This window comes from Hyperolius riggenbachi, chromosome 1 (assembly GCF_040937935.1).
Source record: "Hyperolius riggenbachi isolate aHypRig1 chromosome 1, aHypRig1.pri, whole genome shotgun sequence".
NCBI lineage: Eukaryota > Metazoa > Chordata > Amphibia > Anura > Hyperoliidae > Hyperolius > Hyperolius riggenbachi.
This window is the reverse complement of record NC_090646.1, coordinates 192,379,092-192,403,898: the sequence shown is the minus strand read 5'-3', so window position 1 is coordinate 192,403,898 and position 24,807 is coordinate 192,379,092. Positions and strand designations below refer to the sequence as shown.

General features: G+C 46.3%; 1 protein-coding gene across 3 annotated transcripts in view; it reads left to right on the top strand.

Annotated features, from left to right (window-relative positions):
* The first annotated feature begins 1,829 nt into the window (after positions 1–1,829).
* The window catches only part of LOC137546876 (mucin-3B-like), a 75,770-nt gene continuing 52,792 nt past the window's right edge, over positions 1,830–24,807 (top strand). For all 3 annotated transcript variants that reach the window (XM_068269870.1, XM_068269877.1, XM_068269859.1), the window contains exon 1: positions 1,830–1,935. In XM_068269870.1, the coding sequence (XP_068125971.1) occupies positions 1,881–1,935 (55 nt within the window). In that variant the 5' untranslated portion in view covers positions 1,830–1,880. The remainder of the gene's footprint in view (positions 1,936–24,807) is intronic.

Sequence of the window (24,807 nt, the reverse complement as noted above, 5' to 3'; positions counted from 1 at the left end):
AAAGGTATGCACTGAACGTGCTGGGCCTGGCACAGTACAGCAATTAGCAAGGGCCAGCTGCGACAGACAGGGCTGTATATGCAGTGTCAGTGGCACACACACACACACAAAAAAACATCAGAAGAACTTTAGCTCTCAAAAGAGCAGTTTTGCGGTGCTTTTCATCAACAAATATTAGCAAGGAGCAACCTAACAGACCTCCTAACTTTCGCTTTCCCTATCTCTCCAATGTCTCTCCCTTCTGTCACTAATACAGCAGCACACAGAGTGGGAACATGGCCGACGCTGCTGCCTTTTATAAGGGGGAGGGGGCTCCAGGAGGGAGTGCAGCCTGATTGGCTGCCATGTGTCTGCTGACTGTGATGTAGTGGGTCAAAGTTTAGCCCAATGATGTAGTATAGGGGGCGGGTCGAACTCGCTAAGTGTTTGAACTCGAACCAGCTAAGTTTGCGCAAACAAGTTCTCCGGCGAACCGTTCGGGCCATCTCTACCACCTGGACATGTTGGCCACATAGTCACCTCCTCTTGTGTATGAGGTGGGGAAAGAAAAATATTATACATACATGGGGCTTCCTCCAACTCCCTTCAGGCCAATTGCTCCCATGCCATCCTTCCAGGCCGCCTCGATCCTCCGCTACATCTCTGAAGTCCACAGCTATATGTTGATGTATGCGGATGTTTGGATACATCCACCAATGAAAGAAGTTCCTCGGAAAACTTCTCATTCTTCTTTTTGTGAGAAAAATCAAAACCACATGTAGCTTAAAGGGAAGGTTCAGGGAGGGTGGTTAAAAAATAAAAATCAATTTCCACTACTGCGCAGTACAGCCCGGAGGACGTCCGATGACGTCAGCACGCCGGCGTGGGACGCAGAAGTGCCGGGCCTTGGAGCGCAGAAGAGCCCGACCTGGCAGCCGGCCTGGCCAGGTCGGGTCGGCCACCGGAGACCACCGGGAGCCTGTGGAGCGGCGGCGAGGGCACCTCCTGCCTGCCACGGACTGGAGGAAGCCCCAGGTAAGTGGAAATTGATTTTTATTTTTTAACCACCCTCCCTGAACCTTCCCTTTAAGGCCCCTTTTACACTACGTGCATTGTATGAAATGGATTCATGTGCAATGATAACCCTATGCGGCTATGACAGTGATCGCAGTGCAGTGGGTCCTGGCATGGTAACGCTCTGTATGCAGTGCATTACTGGACACATGATGCCACTTCTTGGGCGCAGTGCAATTATTAAAGGTCGCACCGCACCAATTGTAAAGGTAGCATTAGCAGAGGCTATTCCACTACTGCGTACATGTTACAAATCAGATTCAGACGGATTATAACTACTTACCTGACTCGATTGCCTTGATCAACTAGTTGGCAGCTGGTAGCGATCAGTCGATTCTAGTGGCAGGCAGGCAGTGACTGGTCGATACTAGTGCTAAAGCAGGTAATATTAGTGGGAAGGTGGCAAGTGATAATGACAAGCATAATTAAATAGTGAGTAGACAATTAGTAGGTGGTTGCTGTACTCCCCCCTCTAAGTTCCAACAACTAATCCAGGCGTTCCCTAAGTGTGATTAAAGCATGACCAGTATTAAAGTTTTCTCCCCAGACTTTATTTGCACTTTAACATCCTAAGCAGTGACTAGGAGCGGATAGAAAACATATCTGTATCTATTCTGTTACATCTACCAGCACACATTCTGCTGCAGAGCATGCACACCCCTCTCTGATCTCTGTGGTTGCGCACGTAACTCCTTATTGGCTGACAGGTCTCAGTGCCTCGTGTGTTTAAAAGAAGAAAAGTTTAGGTTTGAAAAGCACTCAGTGTTTGCCTCTCATCATTTGGTGAAGGAAGTGCTGTGGCTTATCTTTCTACCAGACCTACAAACATGATTCTTCAGTGCAGGGTGTGTCGGGCTATGCATATTCTGTTTTTGTGTTTAGGTAAGCAATTGTAGAATTTTTTTACTCTGAGATGAAATATCTGATGTAAATATATTATATACGATCAGTTTATTTTAGTAACGTAATGTTTATCCATGCAAGAATATTATCGTTGCTGTTGTTGATATTATCAATATTACAGTTTTTTTCTTTTAATAGCCATATTCAATATCATATATGTAAGTGGTTATAGAGCAGCAAGATTTAATTGCTCACTTCAAATACTTAATTATGTTTACTGGGATTTAAAAAAAAAATTGAACTTTTTTGCAAGACTGGATATGTGCAGCCAAAAGTTTTACTTTTTTTTTTTTTTTTGCAAATCACACTGTTTAGCCCAAGTACAGTAAGGTGTCTTTAGGACAGAGATCATTATAGAGCATAAATAGTCCTTAAAGAGACTCAGGTGAATAATTATACAAGATTTATACATACCCAGGGGCGTATTCAGGCCAAGGCCACCTAAGCCATGGCCTAGGGCACCACAGGAGCAAGGGCAGCAGGCTAAACTGATGCAGCATTTGCAAGCTTGCTACAATGCATGAAGATTAGGCAAGCACCTGTCCAGGGTACTCTGCTGCTAGCCGCCTGTGCAGCAGCCACCATGCTCTCTGTGCACGCTTGCATTATGGCTGGTGGCTAAGGACTTGGGCAGCATTGGAGACGGAAAGGAAGAGGAAGCTTCTGCACTGGAGATGAGCTGATGGCTGCTGCGGTGTGAAGCTGGCTACCTATACAGAAAGGGAGGGTGGGGAAAGGAGAGAAAGGGGGGAGGGGTCATCTGGCCACCTATACTGGTGGGGTCATCAGGCTACCTATACTAGAGGGAAGGGGGAGAGGGGACATCCAGCTACCTATACTGGAGGGAAGGGGGGAGGGGTCATCTCTCTATCCATACTGAAGGGGGGCGCCTGGTGACAGTGGCCTTGGGTGGTAAAGAGTACAAATCCGGCCCTGTACATACCTGGGGCTTCCTCCATCCGCACGGATCGCTCCCAAGCAGTGGTGCTCATCTGGATTCCGGATATCCGGGTAACCTGGACATCCGACCTTTTTTCAGCTATCCGATTCGGATTCAGATTCTGGATTTCTGCGGAAATCTGGATAGCTATCTGCGGATAGTTGGCTGGCAATGCAGATATCCGCAGATATCCACAGAAACCCGACTATTGAGATACTGTAACTGGGTGGATGACATCCAGGATGTCATTGAGCCAATCAGAGGGCTCCCAGCAGAAGCCCTAGCAACCAATCACTGAGGGGAACCCTGGCTAGCCCCACCTGACCTCATTGAGCCAATCAGAGGGCTCCCAGCCTAAACCCTGGCACCCAATCACAGAAAGGAACCCTGGCCAGCCCCCCTGTATAGTAAGGAGGGCTTCCATGATCAGAAATCCCGTCCTTGCTTGTGAATGCTCACTGAGAGACATGCTCCAGTGCTGCTGGCCTAGCAAGTGCTGTATACAGTGATATTATATACCTTAGCTAGCTACAGTATAGGTTAGGTTAGGGATTAGGGAATAGGATTACTGTGTTATTGTGTAGTTAGTACTGTAGTACTGCTGTCAGTGCTAGTAGTTGTTAGAGTAGTAGTACTACTGTGTTAGCTTTCTACAGAACTGCTGTGCTGCTGAGCAGTGCCAGTGTGACAGTTAGTGTCTTCTCCTCTGCTGTCTGATTGTCACTCGGCACTTGGCACGTGGCCCTTGGCACGTGTAACCTGGCACTCAGCACTTTGCACGTGGCACTTGGCACGCGGCACTTGGCACTTAGCACTTGGCACTTGGCACGTGGCCCTTGGCACTTGGCACGTGTAACGTGGCACGTAGCTCTTGGCACTTGGCATGTGGCACTTGGCACATGGCACTTAGCCGTGGCACGTGGCACTTTGCACGTGGCAGGTGGCACTTTGCATGTGGCATCGCACGTGGCAGATTGCATGTGGCAGGTGGCACTTGGCACATGTCAGGTGCAAAGTGCCACGTGCAAAGTGCCACGTGCAAAGTGCCACATGCAAAGTGCAACGTGCCAAGTGCAAAGTACCACGTGCAAAGTGCCACGTGCGAAGTGCCACATGCCAAGTGCAAAGTGCCACGTGCCAAGTAACACGTGGCAAGTGCCACATGCCAAATGCCACGTGCCAAGTGCCAAGTGCCACATGCCATGTCCCACTGCCAAGTGCCACGTCCAGCATGCTCCTGGCAGACGTTACACCTGCTGCTGCTGCTGCTGCATTTCCCTGCTCCTGCTGCCTTTGCTGCTCCCACTGCCAGGGTGCCACAGGCCACTGCTGCTGTGCTGATACCACCTATATTTAACCCAAAACACAATTGCTGCGTAATTTTTTGGAGGTATCTGGGCTGAAAACTGCCATGTCCCAGTTGTGCGTTTGGACTTTGGACACAAGGGGCTTGATTCACTATGCGGTGCTAACCTACTTAGCACGTCTAAAGTCTTTAGACGTGCTAACCAGGGTACTAAGTAAGTTAGCACCGGATTTCTCAATCAGATCGCGCGCTAAGTACCGCGCGCAAAAGCAAAGTCCTATGCACGCGCTAAGTCCCAGAGGCTTTAATGGGCACTTCGTGCGGAGCGCCCTGCGCTCTGTGCAGTGCGCGCGTAAAGTTTTGCGTGCATAAAGTTTTGCGCGCATTAAGTTTTGTGCGCGAAAAGCTCGTTTAGATGTGCTAAGGGTGTTTTCACAGGCGTGCTAACAGTTAGCACCACTTTGTGTATCAAGCCCAATGTGGGCTGCACGACCGCTGTCTGGAACCTAGTCCTGATGTTAATTGACAGCCATTTTTTTTGGCTGGGGGATTTTAAGTCCCCACATCATCAATTAGTGTTTCCCTTTAAAAAATAAGGATGCTACATGCTTCATTTACCCTAAAAAACGTTCTTAAAGCAATTTAAAGGCCACTTCTGGTTTTTCTATCCAGATATCCAAATCCGCCCGGATATCCCGGATACTGGGGTCGGATATCCGATTCTATTCGGATACCCAAAAGTTTGGATCCGGATATCCGATATCAGAGGGTATCTGAGCGGGGTGCTCCCAAGCCACAGTCTTCAACTTTCTCCCTCTTCTTTACCGGGTCTCTTAACTTCCCCCAGATGTGGCCAGTTTTACGCATGCGAAGTGACTCCCTCTATCTCTCTGGCACCTGCCTTACGCATGCACCTGCGCAGTACGGAGGGAGTGCACTATGCTTGCTTAGACTGGCCCCGCCTGGCGGAAGTTACGAGACTCAGTAAAGAAGGCGGAGAAGGCTGAGGACGGCAGCGTGGGATCGATCCCTGCAGATGGGGCTGGAGGTAGCCCCAGTTATGTATAAATCTTGTATATTATTCAGCTCTGAGTCTATTTAAGTACTGGCATGGATTTATTAAAAAAATAATCTGCTATTGTTTGCTGGCAGGGGTTTTTCAACTGGTTCAGGCCATAGAGAGGGCTTGTGAAATGTTAGTGAAGTGATGGTTGCAGCAATCCTACATGTGTTTAATTAAAATAGACCAACTCTGCATTGTCACTTCTCATCTCTGGTCTGGAGATGCACTAATAAATCAAACGTTTACCATGCACCATGGGTGTGTTTAGATCACCCCAGCAGACCAAAAACCCAGGATGCAATTTGTGACTTAGCCTGAAAAGTCATGTTTAGCCCCAGCCCCTTCCACATGCTGAGCATGTTGGATTATGGGCCAGATGCTGATGGGTGGTTTTAGAGGAATGCTGAAATCCCACTTTCTGTGGAATACAAGTCTACAGTAGACTGAGCTAGCATAGTGGCTGACACTGCTCTTCTGTTGGGCATACAGTAGAACTGAATATTGATGAGGTGGGCTGTAAACTATGCTCCAACCTTGCCACTGCCTGTGTCACCAACCAGTGGCAACTCTTTCAACTATTTGTTTTCTTCTGTAATGCTGGGAAATGTAGTCTGGCCTGTATTGTTCTTCCTACTTTGGCAGTAGCATCATTACTCTGGATTGACCAGCTCACCAGTTGAATGTACAGAGGGCAAATCAAAAACTGTAGTGTACTCACAGGCTAATTTGACTTTGGCGCGGATTCAGTTCTCAACTTGATTACTATTAGAATTTAATTTGTTCAATTTTGGGTATAGTTAGGTTTTAATAAAGTTTAGTAATAGCCTATTAGGGTAGCTATGTTGGAGAGATAAGAGAGTCTCATAGTCATTCTGTCATTCTTTAAAAGTCATCTCTAGGCTGGATGCAGTTAAAGAGGGACTTTACTAGTAGTAGTGGGGGAAAAAATTATTATATTGCAAAGCGAGGACCAGACAGTACCAACTGCCATTATCTATAATAGGCTAAAGGGAATATATACACAGTATATATATATATATATATATATATATATATATATATATATATATATATAAAAATTCCTTTTTTTTATAGCGCCTTTCTCCTGTCGGACTCAAAGCGCTTGTGAGGGAGCCACAAGAGCGCACTCAGTAGGCAGTAGCAGTGTTAGGGAGTCTTGCCCAATGAACTCCTTACTGAATAGGTGCTGGCTTACTGAGTAGGAAGAGCCAGGATTTGAACCCATATATATATGCACAGAGGAATATACTGGTTGCTTGGCAGTTGGAAACAGTAGTTATTTCCCACAATGCGACTAGACATCACACTGTGGGAGGGGTTTCACCACAATATCAGCCATACAGACCTCCCTTCTGATCTATTCAAAAAGAGGTTAAGATTTCTCATGGGAAAGTGGGTATTGGCTACCGACTGGTACACAGTTCACTCCTGTATTCAATTTCCTCTTTAACGTGAACCTCCGGACTAAAAATCTACTCAGCAGAACTGAAAAGGCTTGGTGTTTCTTTCACAGTTTCACAGCATCAGAACTTTGTTACCAAGGCATCATTTTTAGTTGCATTTTTAACTAAGCTCCACCCATCAAAGAAAAAAAGCCCAGGCTTTTTTTCCCTGATGCTGTGCAGAGCATGATGGGATTTCCTATGTTGTTATTCACGTTGCCTAGCAACTGGGAGAGGTGTTCAGGACACAGGAGAGTTGGAACTGTGTCTCATGCTCCCTGTCACCTCCTTTCAACCAAAAATATGGCTGCCCTCATGAAATCAAACATTTGCCTGTTCTTTTAAAACAGGCGGGTAAGAGATTATATTACCTATCTATTTTAATTAACATAACTAATGTAACTTAATGACAGTGTGTTTGTTTAGGCTGGAGTTCCTCGTTAAGGTTTTATTGTGTTCCTGCCTTCTTTTCCCAGTAACCACCATAGTTAGTGGGCTGATTAATGACACAAGAATTTCACCCCTCTCCCCAAGTGGGGGCACAAATAACAGTAACAACCTGACAGATATTAAACCCATAGATAAACAAGGCCCATTCTATTAGAATAGCAATCAGGATAATAAGTGAATATAAACAGTGTACAGAAACAACTTGGTGGAGAAAATACCTTTTCATGGGCCAAATGTGCTTGAAACTTGCTTCCTCACTTAACTGGAAACAGTTCATGGGTGTGCCAACCAGGGGTGACCATGTAACAACCAAAGTAAGAGAACAATAGACACCAGATTGCAGGACCCTTGTGTCCTCTACATGAGGAGAGAATACTTTTTATTTCACAAGAAGTAAAAAGAAGACTTCAGTCTTCTACAAGGAAAATACCAGAGTGGAGAGATTGTAAGCCTGAAGGCAGGACTGATGCTTCCAGAGGGTCAACCTGGGCAAGTCAGGCACTGTAGAGGTCACACGTCTACTGTCAGTACAGTATGAAAATGTCAGCAGCCCCATATTCATTTTTGCACACAGCCCCATTTTCCTAAAAGTGCCCCTGCCTATAGGAGCAGATACACTTCAGGCAAGCAGGATTTTACTACCATCAAAAGTTCAGTTCCAGAGGTCACATTTATAATTTACATGTAACATGATCACTTTCAAAGTTTGCCTTGTTTAATTTTTTGTTTATTTGGTCTTTAGGCTTACAAATTCTGTTTTTCCAGTTAAGAATATCATAAAACCTTAAATGCCAGTTGTGGGAACCTGGTTTCCAGTTTTCTTATTTTGCTTAAGTATATTATCAGAGCTGCTGAAGACGAGGGCGTTTTCCCTGCTGAAAGATGAAGATAAAAATGTCCCAAAGTCTGACTTTCATTTCTTAGTTTACATCACTCTACTGTCATTTCAGTCATGTCTGTGCATCAGTACTGTGATAAATGTCTTTCCACTTTCAGTACAGGACAGTATAATGATCTTATAAAGTGTGTGTTTGAAGATGCATGAGCTAATATTTAAAAGCTTTATCTAGTTTGTAAAGCACAAATGTAATTGAATATGTCTTCTACACCAGGGGCATAAAAGCCGTAGCAGCTGGTATGAGATACAGGAGCTGAGGAGCACAAGGGGAATGTCTTGTCTTTCCCTCATTCACTGTCCCTTTTAATGTTGTTTAGGCACTATTTACACTTAATATATTGCGTTGAGTTGTATCATGCTGCATCCCATTTGCCAAAATGGGACACAATGCGACACAACTCAATGCAACACATTAGATGAAATAGGGCCTAAAAGGAAACCTAAACCCAATTGAAAAAAATGAGTTGCACTTACCTGGGGCTTCTACCAGCCCCCTGCAACCATCCTGTGCCCTCGCAGTCACTCCCGGATCCTCTGGTCCCCCACTGTCAGCTAGTTTCATTTTTGCCGACTCGAAGTCGGCGGGCCACCACATGTATCATTACACACATTACCACGGTTACAGGAGGCTATAGCGGGTGTCAACACGAGTTGGCAAAAATGAAACTAGCTGACAGCGGGGGACCAGAGGATCCAGGAATAACATCGCGGGCACAGGATGGCTGCAAGGGGCTGGTAGAAGCCCCAGGTAAGTGAAACTCATTTTTTTCAACTGGGTTTAGGTTTCCTTTAATGTTACTCCACACTTTAACCACCAGACACTTTTAGGCCCTATTTACAATTAATGGGTTGCGTTGAGTTGCGTCATTTTGGCAATGGGAGGCAATGTTACGCAAATCAATGCAATGCATTAAGTGTAAATAGGGCCTGTCTTAACCTTCCCAGCGTTCAATTTCCCCAGGATTTCTGTGCAAACAGTGATAAAATTTATTTTTAAAACTTTTTTTTTCCTGTAACTTGCCAAAATGTGTCAAGCAAGGGTCTAGTATACAGTGCAGGAGAGTATTGATGTGTACGCATGTTTATACTGTTCACAGCATGTTTTTTTGAACGGACATTTCTGTCCATACCGCTAGGGAGGTTAAAGTGACCCTGTATTGAAACTATGATGATGCTATATGTAATTCCTTTTGAAGAATGGCTGTCCTGCTAATCTACTTGATTTCAATAGTGTCTGAATTGCCATCTGAAACAAGGAAAAACGCATGAGAATAGTGTAGTCGGCCTTTAGAGCACCAGATCTACATACTTGTTCAGGGCCTGCGGCAGAGGCAGAAGATCAGCAGGACAGACAGGAAATAGGCATTGTTTAAAAGGAAATACATATGGCAGCCTTCATATTTCTCTTACTACAGGGTCACTTTAAATCCTGCAATGAAAATCAGGGTCAGAGGTGTGGGAAGAGCTTTAATGTAGTGGTAAGTGAATGAGCAAAGTTGAAGGGAAAACGGTAATGGATATTGCAATGTGTTTCCAGAACACTGACTAAACAGTGTGGAGTGTACTCTGTTCAGGAAATGACATCACTGCTGGAGAGATACCATAGTGGTATTTCAAAGAGTGTATTGAGGAGACACACTATCCATGATGGCAGTTTCTATATGTTTCCATATGTGTGTGTTTAGGGAGTGGAGAAAAATCTACATCCAAGTATTTTATAGACTGCACATTGTGTGTGATATCTGCTGCCATCTCCATGGGGTGGAGGAAGGGGAAAAGTACCACTGCTTTTAGATAGGGAGCTGACAGTCCAGTTTCAATGTTTTGCTTTAGAGCTGCATGGTTTGTAGTTACACATATTTTTCACACCATTTGGACCTTTAGGCTGCTTTCACAGTGAGACGTTACAGGCGCACGTTAGTGCAGCCTGTAATGCAGCCCACCGCACAGCAATGAAAAATCAATGGGCTATTCACAGTGCCCACGTTGCGTTACACTGTAACGCAGCAAGCAAAAACAAAGTGCTGCGTGCTTTGCGTTATAAGCGGCTAAGCCGCATTAAACTGTTTGCACATGCTCAGTAGTGTTGGAGGAGGAGCTCTCCCCTCCTCCTCCGCGGCCAGGCACATGGCTAATTAATATTCACTGCACGGGGTGACGTGCAGTGTTTACTTCCTGGAGCGCCGCGGCTGGCGGGACCATGTGATGCCGCATGCGTCCAAGAGTACGCATCACGGCATCACAGGAAGCGTGAAGAGCTGCTTAACGCGGCTCGATCTGACGTCCACCTTCTAATCCCACTATGCGTTGCGTTAGGTGCATGTTATGCGACCTTAACGTAGCATCTAACGCAACGTCTTAGTGTGAAAGAAGCCTTAAATAAACAAATAGTCCATATGAATATATTGAGTGAATGTGACTTGCTCATGGTACATTGCCAATCATATTTGTTATTTCTTTAAAAGTCTTTTGAGGAGTATGCTGTGGTTGTAGTTGGTAATACTGAATATTTATTTTTTAAACTGCAGCATTTAGGAAAAAAATAAAAACTATTTTGTGGTTTTATAGCATGCTAAGTTTTTTTTATGTTACTTCCAGGGAATTTTTTTTAGATCAGGACTAGCCAACCCCATGTACTTGTGTTTTACTTACCAAGACACTGGTCTCTGGGTTTAGTTCTCAGACGACTGCAAAGTCATGTGATTGATGAGTCTCTTGCTCCATTCATCCATGTATACATATTAATCACCACAGATACGTAATCAATTCCTCACAGACTTTTTTCAACTTGATGCGATTTTTTTTTTGTGCAAAATTTGTACACAGATTAAAACTGGATCAATCAAATGCAGTTGCAGCTGATTGGGCCAATTTCAATATCTATAATTTGCATTATGCCAGAAGAACTAGTATCTCATTGATTATCTTTATCTCTATTAACCCATTGTCAGCTTCAATAGCGTTATCTCCTTTGAGATAAGTGCACTACTTTTGACACCAGTTGGCAGATCTCGTTGTTCTGTAAATTCTTGAAATGCTTTGATCTCTCTCTACTAGCAGAAAAAAAAACTGAAAGCAGAAGACCTCTGTTATTGTCTCACACTGCCCCCTAGTGACAAGTGGCCATACATACACATTACAGTCGTACAATTTAGTACCAAGCAAATGTGACACATAAGAAATAAAAAAAATGTGTTAAAATAAATTGGCCTGGAGCACTTGCAAGCCTCTAAATAAATTGACTACTAAAGGGTTAATGACACAAACCTAATCTATTCCCGCAGAGGGTGGGGAACTAACGTGCACATCATTAACCTGTGGTATTTGGGGTGGGCAGATACATGTAATAGTTGTGTAACTTTTAACATGAATATTGATGTCAGATGAAAATGCTGAATTTAATTCCTGGCACTGCAGGAATTGTACAAAATGCATAAAAGCATCATGGAGTAAAGAGTGTCTTCCTGAAGTAACTTCACTAATTATCAGTATAATTCTTATCATTGTTATTACTATTATTATTGCCCTTCTTTCAGCATAATAAGATTATTAAATATAAAATGTTTACATATATATAAAATGTGTACAATAAAGAACCCAAAAACCTGAAAGCAGAAAACTGATGTAAAAAAGGCAAAGGTTGTAACTCAATGCACTTTTTCTTATTTTTTTTAAGTTTCATATCAACCTGCATGAATGTTAGCACAGACCATATGTTAAATGCAGGATTGAAAAGATGGACCTGATTCTCCTTGTGTCTGTGGCCCTGGATTCTGATGGACCAGACACTCTGCAGAGGCCCCCAAGGTGTCTCCCCCAACTCATCTGTTGCTCCCCTGACAGTCCAATAAACCCCTCTGTTTTATATTTAATGTTTGCAAAGCATTTAAAGAAGGCTGGAGAAATTACCATATAACTGAAGAATAATGGTACGGTAGACCATGCTCAAGCACAGAACTGTGTAGAAAAGTGGGCCTATGCAATGTAGGGGTGGAAATAGGTGGCTTTTAATTAATTCAAAGTAGAATAGAACCCATCTGTACCCAAACACAACTCAATGAGTCATGACCACAGTACGAAGTAAAAAATACACATTTATTAATATATATTAAAAAACAATAAATTGGAGAGGTCTGAATGACCGGGCAGCTGGAGGAAAAGAGGACAAATCCCACAATTAAATAGTAAAATGTGAGTATAATAAGGCAAACCTATACGCAGAGCATGAGCTTGAAGCCATAAAATACAGCACACATTGTCTGTTGTACACCATGCATTAAGTTCTTGTAGTGATCCAAAACATGAGGTATCATGTATTGCATGTAATGGTGTAACACATTGGAGCAGTTCCAAGTAGAAATCCTGTAGCAAGGATGCAGAGCAATGTAATGTCAGCAAAAGGCTGACCTCAGATGAAAGAATGTCCAGTCACTCATTTGTATAACTTTGAAGAAGCAATACAGTGCATAGACAGCACGTCCTAGGCAGGGGACTTGATATTGAGGATCAAACTGTAAATTGTGCATATGATGCCGTAACAGCTTTTAATTAGTTACTTAGGAAGCACCAATTGCTGTACATTAGGAAACCTATATGAGCCATGTCACATTTCATGGTATGAGAGTGGCAATGATACAAAAACAACTTGAAAAAGTGAACCTGTCTCTACATTTTGCTGCATAGAGTAAACTTGCAAAAGCATCATAATTCTTCTCTGCGTCAGAAATTGTGCCCACAACTTCCTTCCTCGCTATTCTGCTCCCAGTAGCTATCTATCACCATCTCTGATCACATGACATTGGTGACAGGATTAGTGGGCGCTAGTCTAGTCTTTTGCTCTCCCTGAATAGCTATCTGTGAGACAGACATACGCCATACACTGGTCGATGTGCCATCAGATCGACCAGCTGACAGATCCCTATCTGATCGAATCTGATCAGATAGGGATCGTATGGCTGCCTTTACTGCAAACAGATTGAGAATCGATTTCAGCCTGAAACCGATCACAATCTGTTCAGCTGCTCCTGCCGCCTGTCCCCCCCCCCCGTATACATTACCTGATGCGGGCTCCCGGGCGTCTTCTCGGCATCTTCTCAGCGCTGCACCCGCTCCATCCCGGCGCTTCCTGTGTCACTCCGTGACCAGGAAGTTCAAATAGAGCGCCCTCTATTTGAACTTCCTGGGTCACTGCAGTGACCCAGGAAGCGCCGGGATGGAGCGGGTGCAGCGCTGAGAAGATGCAGAGAAGACGCCCGGGAGCCCGCATCAGGTAATGTATTTTTCATCGGATCGGCCGCCGCTAGCGACGCGCACTTTACCCGCGGGCGATCGAGGGTAATTTCCCGCACGGCGCGATCGACGGACCGATCCGATTTCGGGAGGAAATCGGATCGTCGGCGGCGTTTACCGCGAACGATTGGCAGCAGATTCGATCCCAGGATCGAATCTGCTGTCGAAACGGCCGGGAATCGGGCCAGTGTATGGCCACCTTAAACCTTTATCCCCCAGCCTCATGTGAGAAAAGTATTTGAGCACATAGCATCCTGTCACATTTTTTAATATCCACAAATACATAGCTACATAGTGACACAGTTAGATACGGTAGTTATTTGGGCTGGAAAAGTCCATCTGGCTCAACCAGCCTCTGTCAGTTGATCCAGAGGAAAGTGAAAGACCCGTACATAATAAAATGACAGTTGAAAGCAGGAAAATAATTCATGGGAACCAATAGTCATTCTCACATACTTTGAGGAAGTCAAATTCAGAGGATTAACTTCCTGCGCCTATGTATGCCAATGAGAGATTTAACCACTTGAGGACCCAGCCTTTACCCCCCCTTAAGGACCAGCGCTACTTTTTATGATCTGTGCTGGGTGGGCTCTGCAGCCCCCAGCACAGATCATGTTACATACAGAGCAATCAGATCGCCCCCCTTTCCCCCCCCATGGGGATAATGTGCAGGGGGGGTCTGATCGCTCCGGTCTGCAGGCATGTTGCGGGGGGGGGGGCACCTCAAAGCCCCCCTCCGCGGCAAAATTCCCCCCTCCCTCTCCTACCTGCTCCCCCCCGGTGATCGGGGCTGCACAGGACGCTATCTGTCCTGTGCAGGCAGTGACAGGCTGTCCCCTGTCACATGGCGGCGATCCCCGGCCACTGATTGGGGGCACCTCAAAGCCCCCCTCCGCGGTGAAATTCCCCCCTCCCTCTCCTACCTGCTCCCCCCCGGTGATCGGGGCTGCACAGGACGCTATCCGTCCTGTGCAGCCAGTGACAGGCTGTCCCCTGTCACATGGCGGCGATCCCCGGCCGTTGATTGGCCGGGGATCGCCAATCTGCCTTACGGCGCTGCTGCGCAGCAGCGCCGTACAATGTAAACAAAGGAGACATACGTCTCCTACGTTTACATTTAGTCTGCGAGCCGCGATTAGCGGCTCGCAGGCTATTCACGGAGACCCGCTCCGTGATCTAATTCCTGATTAATTAGGGAGGCACCTGGCGACGCAGATCTGCGTCGCCGGTCCTCCAGCTACCACTTTGCCGCCGCACGGTATGAGTGTGCGGTCGGCAAGTGGTTAAACATACATAAGAAAAAAACCTACTGGCCGCAAAACAAAGAGCAGAACAATCCATAATGCCACTTATCTCTGTAAATGCATTTCATTTGGAAAGCATATTTTTATACAGGTTTGTTGTAAATATGTGCTGCGGAATGCTCTGCACATAAGAGATGTAACAGCAGAAAGGAATACATTAAAAAAGAGTGTTACACTGAATTAGCTACAGTTGCGGTAGAAATTACTTTTTTCTTCTAGACTGAAAGGACATTTTAAGTAAGAAGAATACTGAGGCTCAGTGGCGGACATAGGGCCGTGCAGGCCGTGCCGCCGCACGAGGGCCCCTGAAGTTCTGCTGCTTCAGGGGCCCATTAAGTATTGCAGGTTTTTTTTTTTTTTTTTTATTTATTTATTTTATTTTATTTTTTTAACCTGGGGGGCCCAACTCCTGTCCTCCCCCCTCACCTCGCCCCCCCCCCCCTCATGCGGCGGGAGAGCGGAAAATACAAGAAGTCTCCGGCCGGGGCGGCAGCTGCCGCTTGGTCTCCAACTTTGGAGACATATCGGAAACTAAGCAGCAGCTGCCTCTAGCGTCTGCTGCAGCCCCGGCCGGAGACTTCCTGTATTTTCTGCTCTCCCGCCGGCTGCAGCGCATACCGGGAGGGGGGCCCCGAGGTGAGTGAGGGAGGATAGGAGTCGGGCCCCCCACCCGGATAGCTACCCACCCGGCTACCTTACCCACCCACCCGGCTACCTACCCCGCTACCTAACCATCCACCCGGCTACCTACCCGGCTACCTACCCACCCACCCGGCTACCTAGCTACCCACCCGGCTACCTAACCACCCTGCCGGCTATCTACCTGGCTACCTACCCACCCGGCTACCTAACCACCCTGCCGGCTATCTACCTGGCTACCTACCCACCCGGCTACCTACCCACCCGGCTACCTAGCTACCCACCCGGCTACCTAACCACCCTGCCGGCTACCTACCTGGCTACCTACCCACCCGGCTACCTAGCTACCCACCCGGCTACCTGACCACCCTGCCGGCTATCTACCTGGCTACCTACCCACCCGGCTACCTAGCTACCCACCCGGCTACCTAACCACCCTGCCGGCTATCTACCTGGCTACCTACCCACCCGGCTACCTACCCACCCGGCTACCTAGCTACCCACCCGGCTACCTAACCACCCTGCCGGCTACCTACCCACCCGGCTACCTAGCTACCCACCCGGCTACCTAACCACCCTGCCGGCTATCTACCTGGCTACCTACCCACCCGGCTACCTAGCTACCCACCCGGCTACCTAACCACCCTGCCGGCTATCTACCTGGCTACCTACCCACCCGGCTACCTACCCACCCTGCTGGCTACCTACCCACCCGGCTACCTACCCACCCACCCGGCTACCTACCCACCCACCCGGCTACCTACCCACCCGGATACCTACCTACCCACCCGGCTACCTACCCACCCACCCGGCTACCTACCCACCCGGCTACCTAACCACCCTGCCGGCTATCTACCTGGCTACCTACCCACCCGGCTACCTAACCACCCTGCCGGCTATCTACCTGGCTACCTACCCACCCGGCTACCTAACCACCCTGCCGGCTATCTACCTGGCTACCTACCCACCCGGCTACCTACCCACCCACCCGGCTACCTACCCACCCGGATACCTACCTACCCACCCGGCTACCTACCCACCCACCCGGCTACCTACCCACCCGGCTACCTAACCACCCACCCGGCTACCTACACACCCACCCGGCTACCTACCTACCCACCAGGCTACCTACCTACCTACCCACCCGGCTACCTACCAACCCACCAGGCTACCTACCCACCCACCCAGCTACCTAACCACCCACCTACCCACCCACCAGGCTACCTACCCACCCGCCTACCCAGCCACCCACCAGGCTACCCACCCGGCTACCCAGCCACCCACCAGGCTACTTACCCACCCGGCTAAGGGCTACCTACCTACCCACCCGGCTGCCTACCTACCCACCAGGCTACCTATCCACCCAACCACCCATGGGAGCTGCGCGCCGGATGGAGGCTGGGACAGGAGGTCTGCTGCTGCAGGTGAGTAAATGTTTTTTTTTTATTATTTATTTTAGCAGGTGTATGTTCTGGGCAGGTCTGCCACATGATTGCGTGTATGTTCTGGGCAGGTCTGCCACATGATTGCGTGTATGTTCTGGGCAGGTCTGCCACATGATTGCATGTATGTTCTGGGCAAATTTGCTACATGATTGCATGTGTTTTCTGGGCAAATCTGCCGACATGATTGCACGTATTTTCTGGGCATATCTGCCGACATGATTGCAGGTATTTTCTGGGCATATCTGCCGACATGATTGCAGGTATTTTCTGGGCATATCTGCCGACATGATTGCAGGTATTTTCTGGGCATATCTGCCGACATGATTGCACGTATTTTCTGGGCATATCTGCCGACATGATTGCACGTATTTTCTGGGCATATCTGCCGACATGATTGCACGTATTTTCTGGGCATATCTGCCGACATGATTGCACGTATTTTCTGGGCATATCTGCCGACATGATTGCACGTATTTTCTGGGCATATCTGCCGACATGATTGCACGTATTTTCTGGGCATATCTGCCGACATGATTGCACGTATTTTCTGGGCATATCTGCCGACATGATTGCACGTATTTTCTGGGCATATCTGCCGACATCATTGCACGTATTTTCTGGGCATATCTGCCGACATCATTGCACGTATTTTCTGGGCATATCTGCCGACATCATTGCACGTATTTTCTGGGCAAATCTGCCGACATGATTGAATGTATTTTCTGGGCAAATCTGCTCACATTATGTGTATTTTCTTGAGAAAACCTGCACAATTATGTGAATTTTCTGGGGAAAGGGTCACCAAAACTTGGGCCCACTGTCTTTGCGTTGCACTTTTCAAGGGAACCTGAGGTGAGAATAATATTGAGGCTGCCATATTTCTCTCCTTTTAAGCAATACCAGTTGCCTGGTTGCCGTTCTGGTCCTCTGCCTCTTATTCTTTCAACCATAGACCCTGAACAAGCATGCAGCAGGTCAGGGGTTTCTGACAATATTGTCAGAACTGAGAAGATTAAGCTGCATGCTTGTTGCTGGTGTAATTCAGTTTATTACTGCAGCCAAATAGATCAGCAGGGCCGCCAGGCAACTAGTATTGTTTAAAAGGAAATAAATATGGCAGCCTCCATATCACTCTCACCCCGGGATCACTTTAAATTACAGTTAGCTCCGCCCTTATCCGGTCATTGCCACGCCCATTTTTTGCCGCGGCGCTACGCGCCGCAGGTTCTATCCGCGCCCATTTTTTGCCGCGGCGCGCTTCGCGCGCCGCAGGTTATAGCTGCACCCATCTTTGGGCGCAGCGCGCTTCGCGCGCCGCAGGTCAGGGGGGCCCACAATTGATATTTTGCACAGGGGCCCACTGCTGCCTGTGTCCGCCACTGCTGAGGCTGCCATATTTATTTCCATCTAGACAATACCAATTGCCTGCTGTAGTCCTGCTGATCTATTTGGCTGCAGAGGATCAGCAGGACAGTCAGGCAACTGGTATTGCCTAAAAGGAAATAAATATGGCAGCCTCCATATCTATCTTGCTATAGCTGTTCTTTAAAAACCCGCTAAGTGTCTACCCGTTAAATGGAATTCATGCTAGAGAATGAAAGTCACCAGCTGCTGACCAGTATTTTTCATTTCCTAGCGGGACTTTGATTATTTCATTTCTGGGCAAATTTTCCAAACATCCCAGAACTCGAGCATATAAAAAAGTCATGTACTGTGTATACAGGGTCGGTTGTAGACTTTTTGCTGCCTAAAGCAAACTTGTGAGAATGCGTGCCCCAACCAGCTATAGGTGCCCCTAGTATAGATAGCGAGATGTAGTTGCCCCAAGTATAGGTTAGCTAGGTATAGTTTCCCCAGTATAAGTTAGCCACATACATTTGACTCCATTATAGTTAGCCAGGTATAGTTGCCCCCAATATAGGTTAGCCACTAGCCAGGTGCATTTGCCCCCAGTATAGGCAGCCGAGTATAGGTGTCCCCAGTATAGATAGCCAGGTATAATTGCCCTTAGTATAAGTTACCCAGGTAGAGTTGCCCACAGTATAGGTAGCCAGGTATAGTTGCCCCCCCCCCCTATAGGTTAGTCAGGTAGGTTCCCCCTGTATAGGTAGCTAGTCTGACCCCCTCTTCCCTCCCCAGCCACCGCTCGATTACCTTCTTGAGTGGTTCCGCTGGTAACAGCGCATATACATGAAGTAAGTACTTCCTGTATATGCGCTGCTATGGGAACTGATCTCGTGTCTCTTCAATGCCTGTTTCTGGGTCACCGCTGATCTGAGGTCTAGCGAGGGGGACTGGGGACTATAGTGGAGGAGGGGGCTGCCAACTCGAAAAGGTAATTGAGCAACGGCCTGAAAAGTAGGGAGCGAGATGCTGCCCCTTGGAAGATGCCGCGTGACGCAAGTCATTCAGGCGGTGTTATGGGTGGACCGCCCCTGTATATAGGCCTGAATGATAAATCTGTGATGTTCATGTGTTCACTCAACTAGCACATTTTTAGAGCACTATATCAAATATGTATGGACAGAATGATAAAGCAAAAGATTTTTACACACTTTGGCAGCCACTAAAGACTCCATTGAATGAAAGCCTAGTGTGCCTCCAGCAGCCCGTATGCAGCCCAACGGTTTTATTCTATCCTTTGCTCCACCTCCTCTGTCGTGCTTTGCATATCATCCTTCTGCTGCCCTCCAAAGTGATTGGAAGCACTGCTAGCCTGCAGACTAGCGACGTGTCTGTACATCCTTGGCAACAAACTGTCACCTGAGGGATCACGTCCATCTATACCGGGCGACAGTAGTCTCAATTGAATACAAGGCCTAATAGCCCTATTAGTTTAAAGTAGTCAAAAAATCTTACTTCGAGGTAGCAACCTAAATATTAATAGTTTATTTGTGAAACAAAATTGTACCACAAATAATTGTAACCTTAATAAAACTCCAGTTTATAAACCAGTACATTTTAAAATTAAAATTTCTCATTAGGAGGATAGCAACACCAGAAAAAAATGTACCACACTGAGAAGTAACAAAAAAAAAAGGCCTAACAGCTTCAATCACATGAATTTCCCAGCATGTTGAAAATGCATATCAATGGATTGCAGAATGTGCAGAATGTAGTACACTGACATTCTGCTGCACATAGATATTCATATCTGCCAGGAGCATCAACCAGCTGGGCTTAGGGGCTAGTCAAACATTTACATGTTGGAGCTGCTACGATTGGGCAGTTCTATTTGTAGACTTGTACGTAAATGCAGAACAGTGATAATAGTAGCGACAGCGGCTTCATCGCGACCCTTCAACATTACTGTTGCCACTGTAAATGGGTGGCTTTGAAGTTGGCCTGGGAGCTTGCAATCATATTTGATCTACCAATAGACTGTCTGCTGGTTACAAATAAAGAGTATGGCCATTATCCAATTCACTTATTCTCTTAAATTTTCTCCTGGGTGATAATTCATAACAATAAAATGCATTGTGAACAAGAAAACACTCTGAATAATTTTTACACTTCTTTTCCTACTTTTTGGTACTTTTTCAATTGCAGAGTGTTGAACATATATTTTTAACAGAATATGAAAAATGATCTCCTAGGAGAAAACTTAGGAGAAAAAGTTATCAGCTGTGGAATGGTTAGGATACAATTAGCTATGGAATGCACTATGGGTGTTATATGCATTCATGTCTGACAACTTTACAGAGACTCAAGTATCTACTGCAAACAGCATTAGATCAGGAGGTGTTTTTTTGCACACTGTAATAATGCTAGCAATATTTTATCTGATTTATCGGAATGAGCAGATGGACTTGGTGGAATTCTGAATTCCAACTTTTGCATTGGAATTTTTCAATTTCAAGTTGAATGTCAGCATCTATAGAATTCTGACATATAAATTGAGAACATCAGGGCTGGCCTTAGGTTTCAGTATACGTAACCAGCTATAGGCGCCCCTTTGGAAGCCGGCGCCCTGAGCGACCGCTCCGGTCACTCAGGTCAAAGGCCGGCTATGGAGAACATTATGTTTTACATAGCACTCTCTCTAGGATGGACAATCCCTTTCTGCAACCAGATCCGCTTTCTTCATCATTTGTCCCTTTTTTAAGACTGTTGAACACATCTATATAAAGCAGGGGAGGACTGGCCAGGGGGGAAGGGGGGAGATTTCCCCCCAGGCTGCCTCTCCATTAATGATTTAGGGCTTGCTGATCCACCAACTGCTTCGATAATTAACCAATCGGATGAAAATCTGTGCCGCCACAAGCATGCCCAATCAACAATTTGACTTATTTCGGGTGGAAAGTAGTTGAATGTATCAATCTGAGATGCTGGGAAATCTCGGGACGATGTATTCGTTAAGTGCGTTAATAACAAACGATGGAAACCCCGTCGTTTTCCTTCAAAATCCGTTATGCACCCAACGGTGCCTGTGCATTTATACTTTACCTGTCACGCTGTCCCTCGAGTATCCTTGCTGTATTTCTGCATTGGCATGACCATGTGACTACCGGTATGTAGCACATGGGGCGCATGTGACGTCATTTGGGCTGGGGCTGCCGTGAAACCAGGCCTCTAGTTTTTGTTTTCCCTCCAGGCCAAAAGGTCCCAGTCCTCCCCTGATATAAAGCATATAGAATTGTATATTATATTTCTAATTTTCAAATGTTAATATAAAGTAAAACTAACAATTATAAAAAAAGGAGCAGTGTCATTTGAACAATAAAGCTATGTCTTGCTTATGAATTCTTTGTGGTATATATGGCCAGAAGTGTGGTGGGTCATGATTAGAGATGTGGCAGGAGTGTGTCTTAAAGTAATCCCGAGCCAAAGTTTGGGTACAAAATAACACTTTTCCCTGAAAAGAGGGAAGCCTCAGGATCCTATTGAGGCTTCCTACGGTGGTCCCAATCTCCCCATTGCTGAGCGTGGCCCCTTCTACATCAAGGCCGCAGAGCTCTTCTTCCCAGATCATGGCTACGCAGTAGCTGTGCAAACCCGTCCGCATATGCGCAGTAGAACGGAGCCTGTGGTTCCAGCACATAGCGCATGTGTGTGTGTGTGTGTGTGTGTGGGGGGGGGGGGTGCAAGAAGAGGAGCGGCCCCAATGTGATTAGCGACAATGTCTTGTTGCTAAACGTCGGGGGTCCGCACTCAGGGACGAGGGACATCAGAGCAGCGAGGGAAGCCTCAATAGGAAAGTATCTCATTTTGTACCTGAGCTTTGGCTCAGGTACACTTTGAAGGAAGTCTCTCTTTCTTATCTCAAAATGTTGGAAGGTATGATTATGTACATGTGGTACACAAACTTTTTTTGTATAAAGAGTGAAAAATGTTACTGAGCATGCTTAAAAGTAAACACACGAATGAGAAAAGTGGTAAGGCGGGATCAGCAAATGGAATTGTACCCCAGAACAGCAGGAATTAGAACCCACATTCCTGTCTGTAATATAAAAAGTAATATTATTATTTATTGTATTTATAAAGCACCAACATATTACGCAGCGCTGGACAATAAATATATACAATGATACAAGGAAGACAGACATAACAAGGTTATACAACATAGAACAAAGTTATACAAGGCAAATTGTACAAAATGAATGATCATGCAATATGGGCTGCTTAGGTAGGCCCAGTAATACAAGTACAAGGCTGTCATAGGACAGGAGCACACGATTCTGTAGATTACGCTAGGGAAGGGAGGACCCTGCCAGAGGCTTACAATCTATATGGTGCCTGTTTCCTAATTATACTGTCTGTGTCTGTCTTCATTAGCCAAGAACTGCTTAATTTCAATAAAAGAACTCCTTAAAGGGAACCTAAACTGAGAAGGATATGGATTTTTTCTTTTAAAATAATACCAGTTGCCTGACTCGCCTGCTGATCCTGTGTCTCGGAGGGCTCGTTCCCACTATCGCGAATCTGCATGCGTCCAACGCATGCAGATCCGCACATGTAATGCAAGTGGATGGGCCTGTTTCCACTGTAGCGTTGTTGAGGTGCGTTTTTTTCAGCGTGAAAAAAACGCACAAAAGAGCCAACGATTTCGCCTGCGTCGGGAATCCGTGCGAATCGCCGCTAATGTATTTAATAGTAAAAACGCATGCGTTTGTTACATGCGTTTTTACCCGCGATTTCGCGTGCGATTTCGCACCTTTTTCAATTTTATTTAGCCCTGGCAGTGTCATGGTTAATTTCGCATGGCACCCTGCCATGCGAAATCGCATGCGAAATCGCGGGTAAAAACGCATGCGGAAACTCATCCGCATGCGTTTTTACAAGCGTCAGAATGCGGCCGAAATCGCGTCGCAACAGTGGAAACAAGCCCTAATACTTTCAGCTACAGCCCCTCAACAAGTATGCACATCAGGTGCTCTGCCTGAAGTCAGACTGGATTAGCTGCATGCTTGTTTCGGGTGTGTGATTCAACCACTACTGCAGCAGAAGAGATAAGCAGGACTGAGAAGCAAATGGTATTGTTTAAAAGGAAACCTCCACATCCCTCTCAGTTAAGGTTCCATTTAACTTCAATAACTAGCTATTTTCTTCTTTTGAAGAGGTTAATGTGCCATTTCTTGGCATTCAGCAGTGGGTGGTGACTCTAGTGGTGTTGGACTGCAGGGCTTGCCTGCTGTTTCTAGAGGTAACTCGTGAGTAGAGATGGCCAATAAAATGACAAATAATTCCACTATGCCTTTAAATTTTATGCAGCTCCTTGCATAAGTTCTGGCCTTTACTGGGCATGTGTGAACTATACCCGCACATGCCCAATGCAGATGCACTCGCGGCCAGAAGAAAACTATTTGACTTGCTGAGTCAGATAGGTATAAAGAGGCCCTGCACTCCAATGGTGGGCTGTACCAGGGGCATAAATACAATGCCCCCCCTCCGTTAGGATCCATCTAGTTACGTACCTAACATTTCCTTAATTTTCTGTTTCAGGATTACTTTAAATTAGAGACAGCAGTTTAGGTTTCGACTTCTGTAATTGCACTGGACTACAGTTCCACAGTTGGTATCTTTGGATTAGTAGTAGCAATAGGGGATGCTGAGGTTGCAATCGCACCAGGGCCCCTGAACTAGAGAGGCCCTCCGTCATCCATCTTATTAGCTTTACGTTGGTGCTATGCTGGTAATGAACACCTCTATATGTGCATTGCATGGTGGTAATCCTTAACAAACTGTTTCCTTTCTCTAAATACACTTTTCTGACTTTGCAGCTGTCCTTGATAGGATTTGGGGCACCATAGAGTGCTTGGGACCCCATGATAAACTCGCACTGGGGCCCATTCTCCTTAAGGCGCGTACACACGCCGTACTTCTTCTTCAAACGACGGGTCCGTCAGACCCTCCCGCAGTGCGGTTGTTCTGCCGATAGTTGAACGTGAGTACAAGCTGTCGGCAGACTGATAAGGCCCCATTCACACTTGAGCGTTTTGCCGGCGATTTCTGCAAAAAGCTCAAACGCTGGCGCTTTTGAAAGCGCTAGTGTAATAAAACCCTATGGGCATGTTCTTACTTGGACATTTGCGCTAATTGCCACAAATCGCCCAAAATTGCGAAACGCAAACGCATAGCCTACACCATTTTCAGGCGATTTCCCGGCGATCGCGTTTCAGTGCTATATAAACGCTAAACGCGATCGCTGAGAAATTGCTGCACTGTCCAGTGATTTTTCCATGTGCAATCTCGGAAAAATCACTCCCGCAAAACGCCGGTAAAAATCGCCCGCGTTTTGCGCTTCTAAGCGTTTTGCGCTTCTAAGTGTGAATGGGGCCTCGGGCTGTTTTTGACTGATCCGCTCTGCGGATCAGTCAAAAACAGTCTTATCAGTCTGCCGACTGCTTGTACTCATGTGCAACTGTCGGCAGAACGACCAGTGCGGGAGGGTCTGACGGACCCGTCGTTTGAAGAAGTATGGCATGTGTACGCACCTTTAGTTACTCCACTGCTTTGGGTGGTTTATTAACCCACTTTACAACTCATTATTAGTCCTATGAGACAGTTTGAAAACAGTAGCACAACAAATGTTGGTTGTCAGCCTACCTGTATTC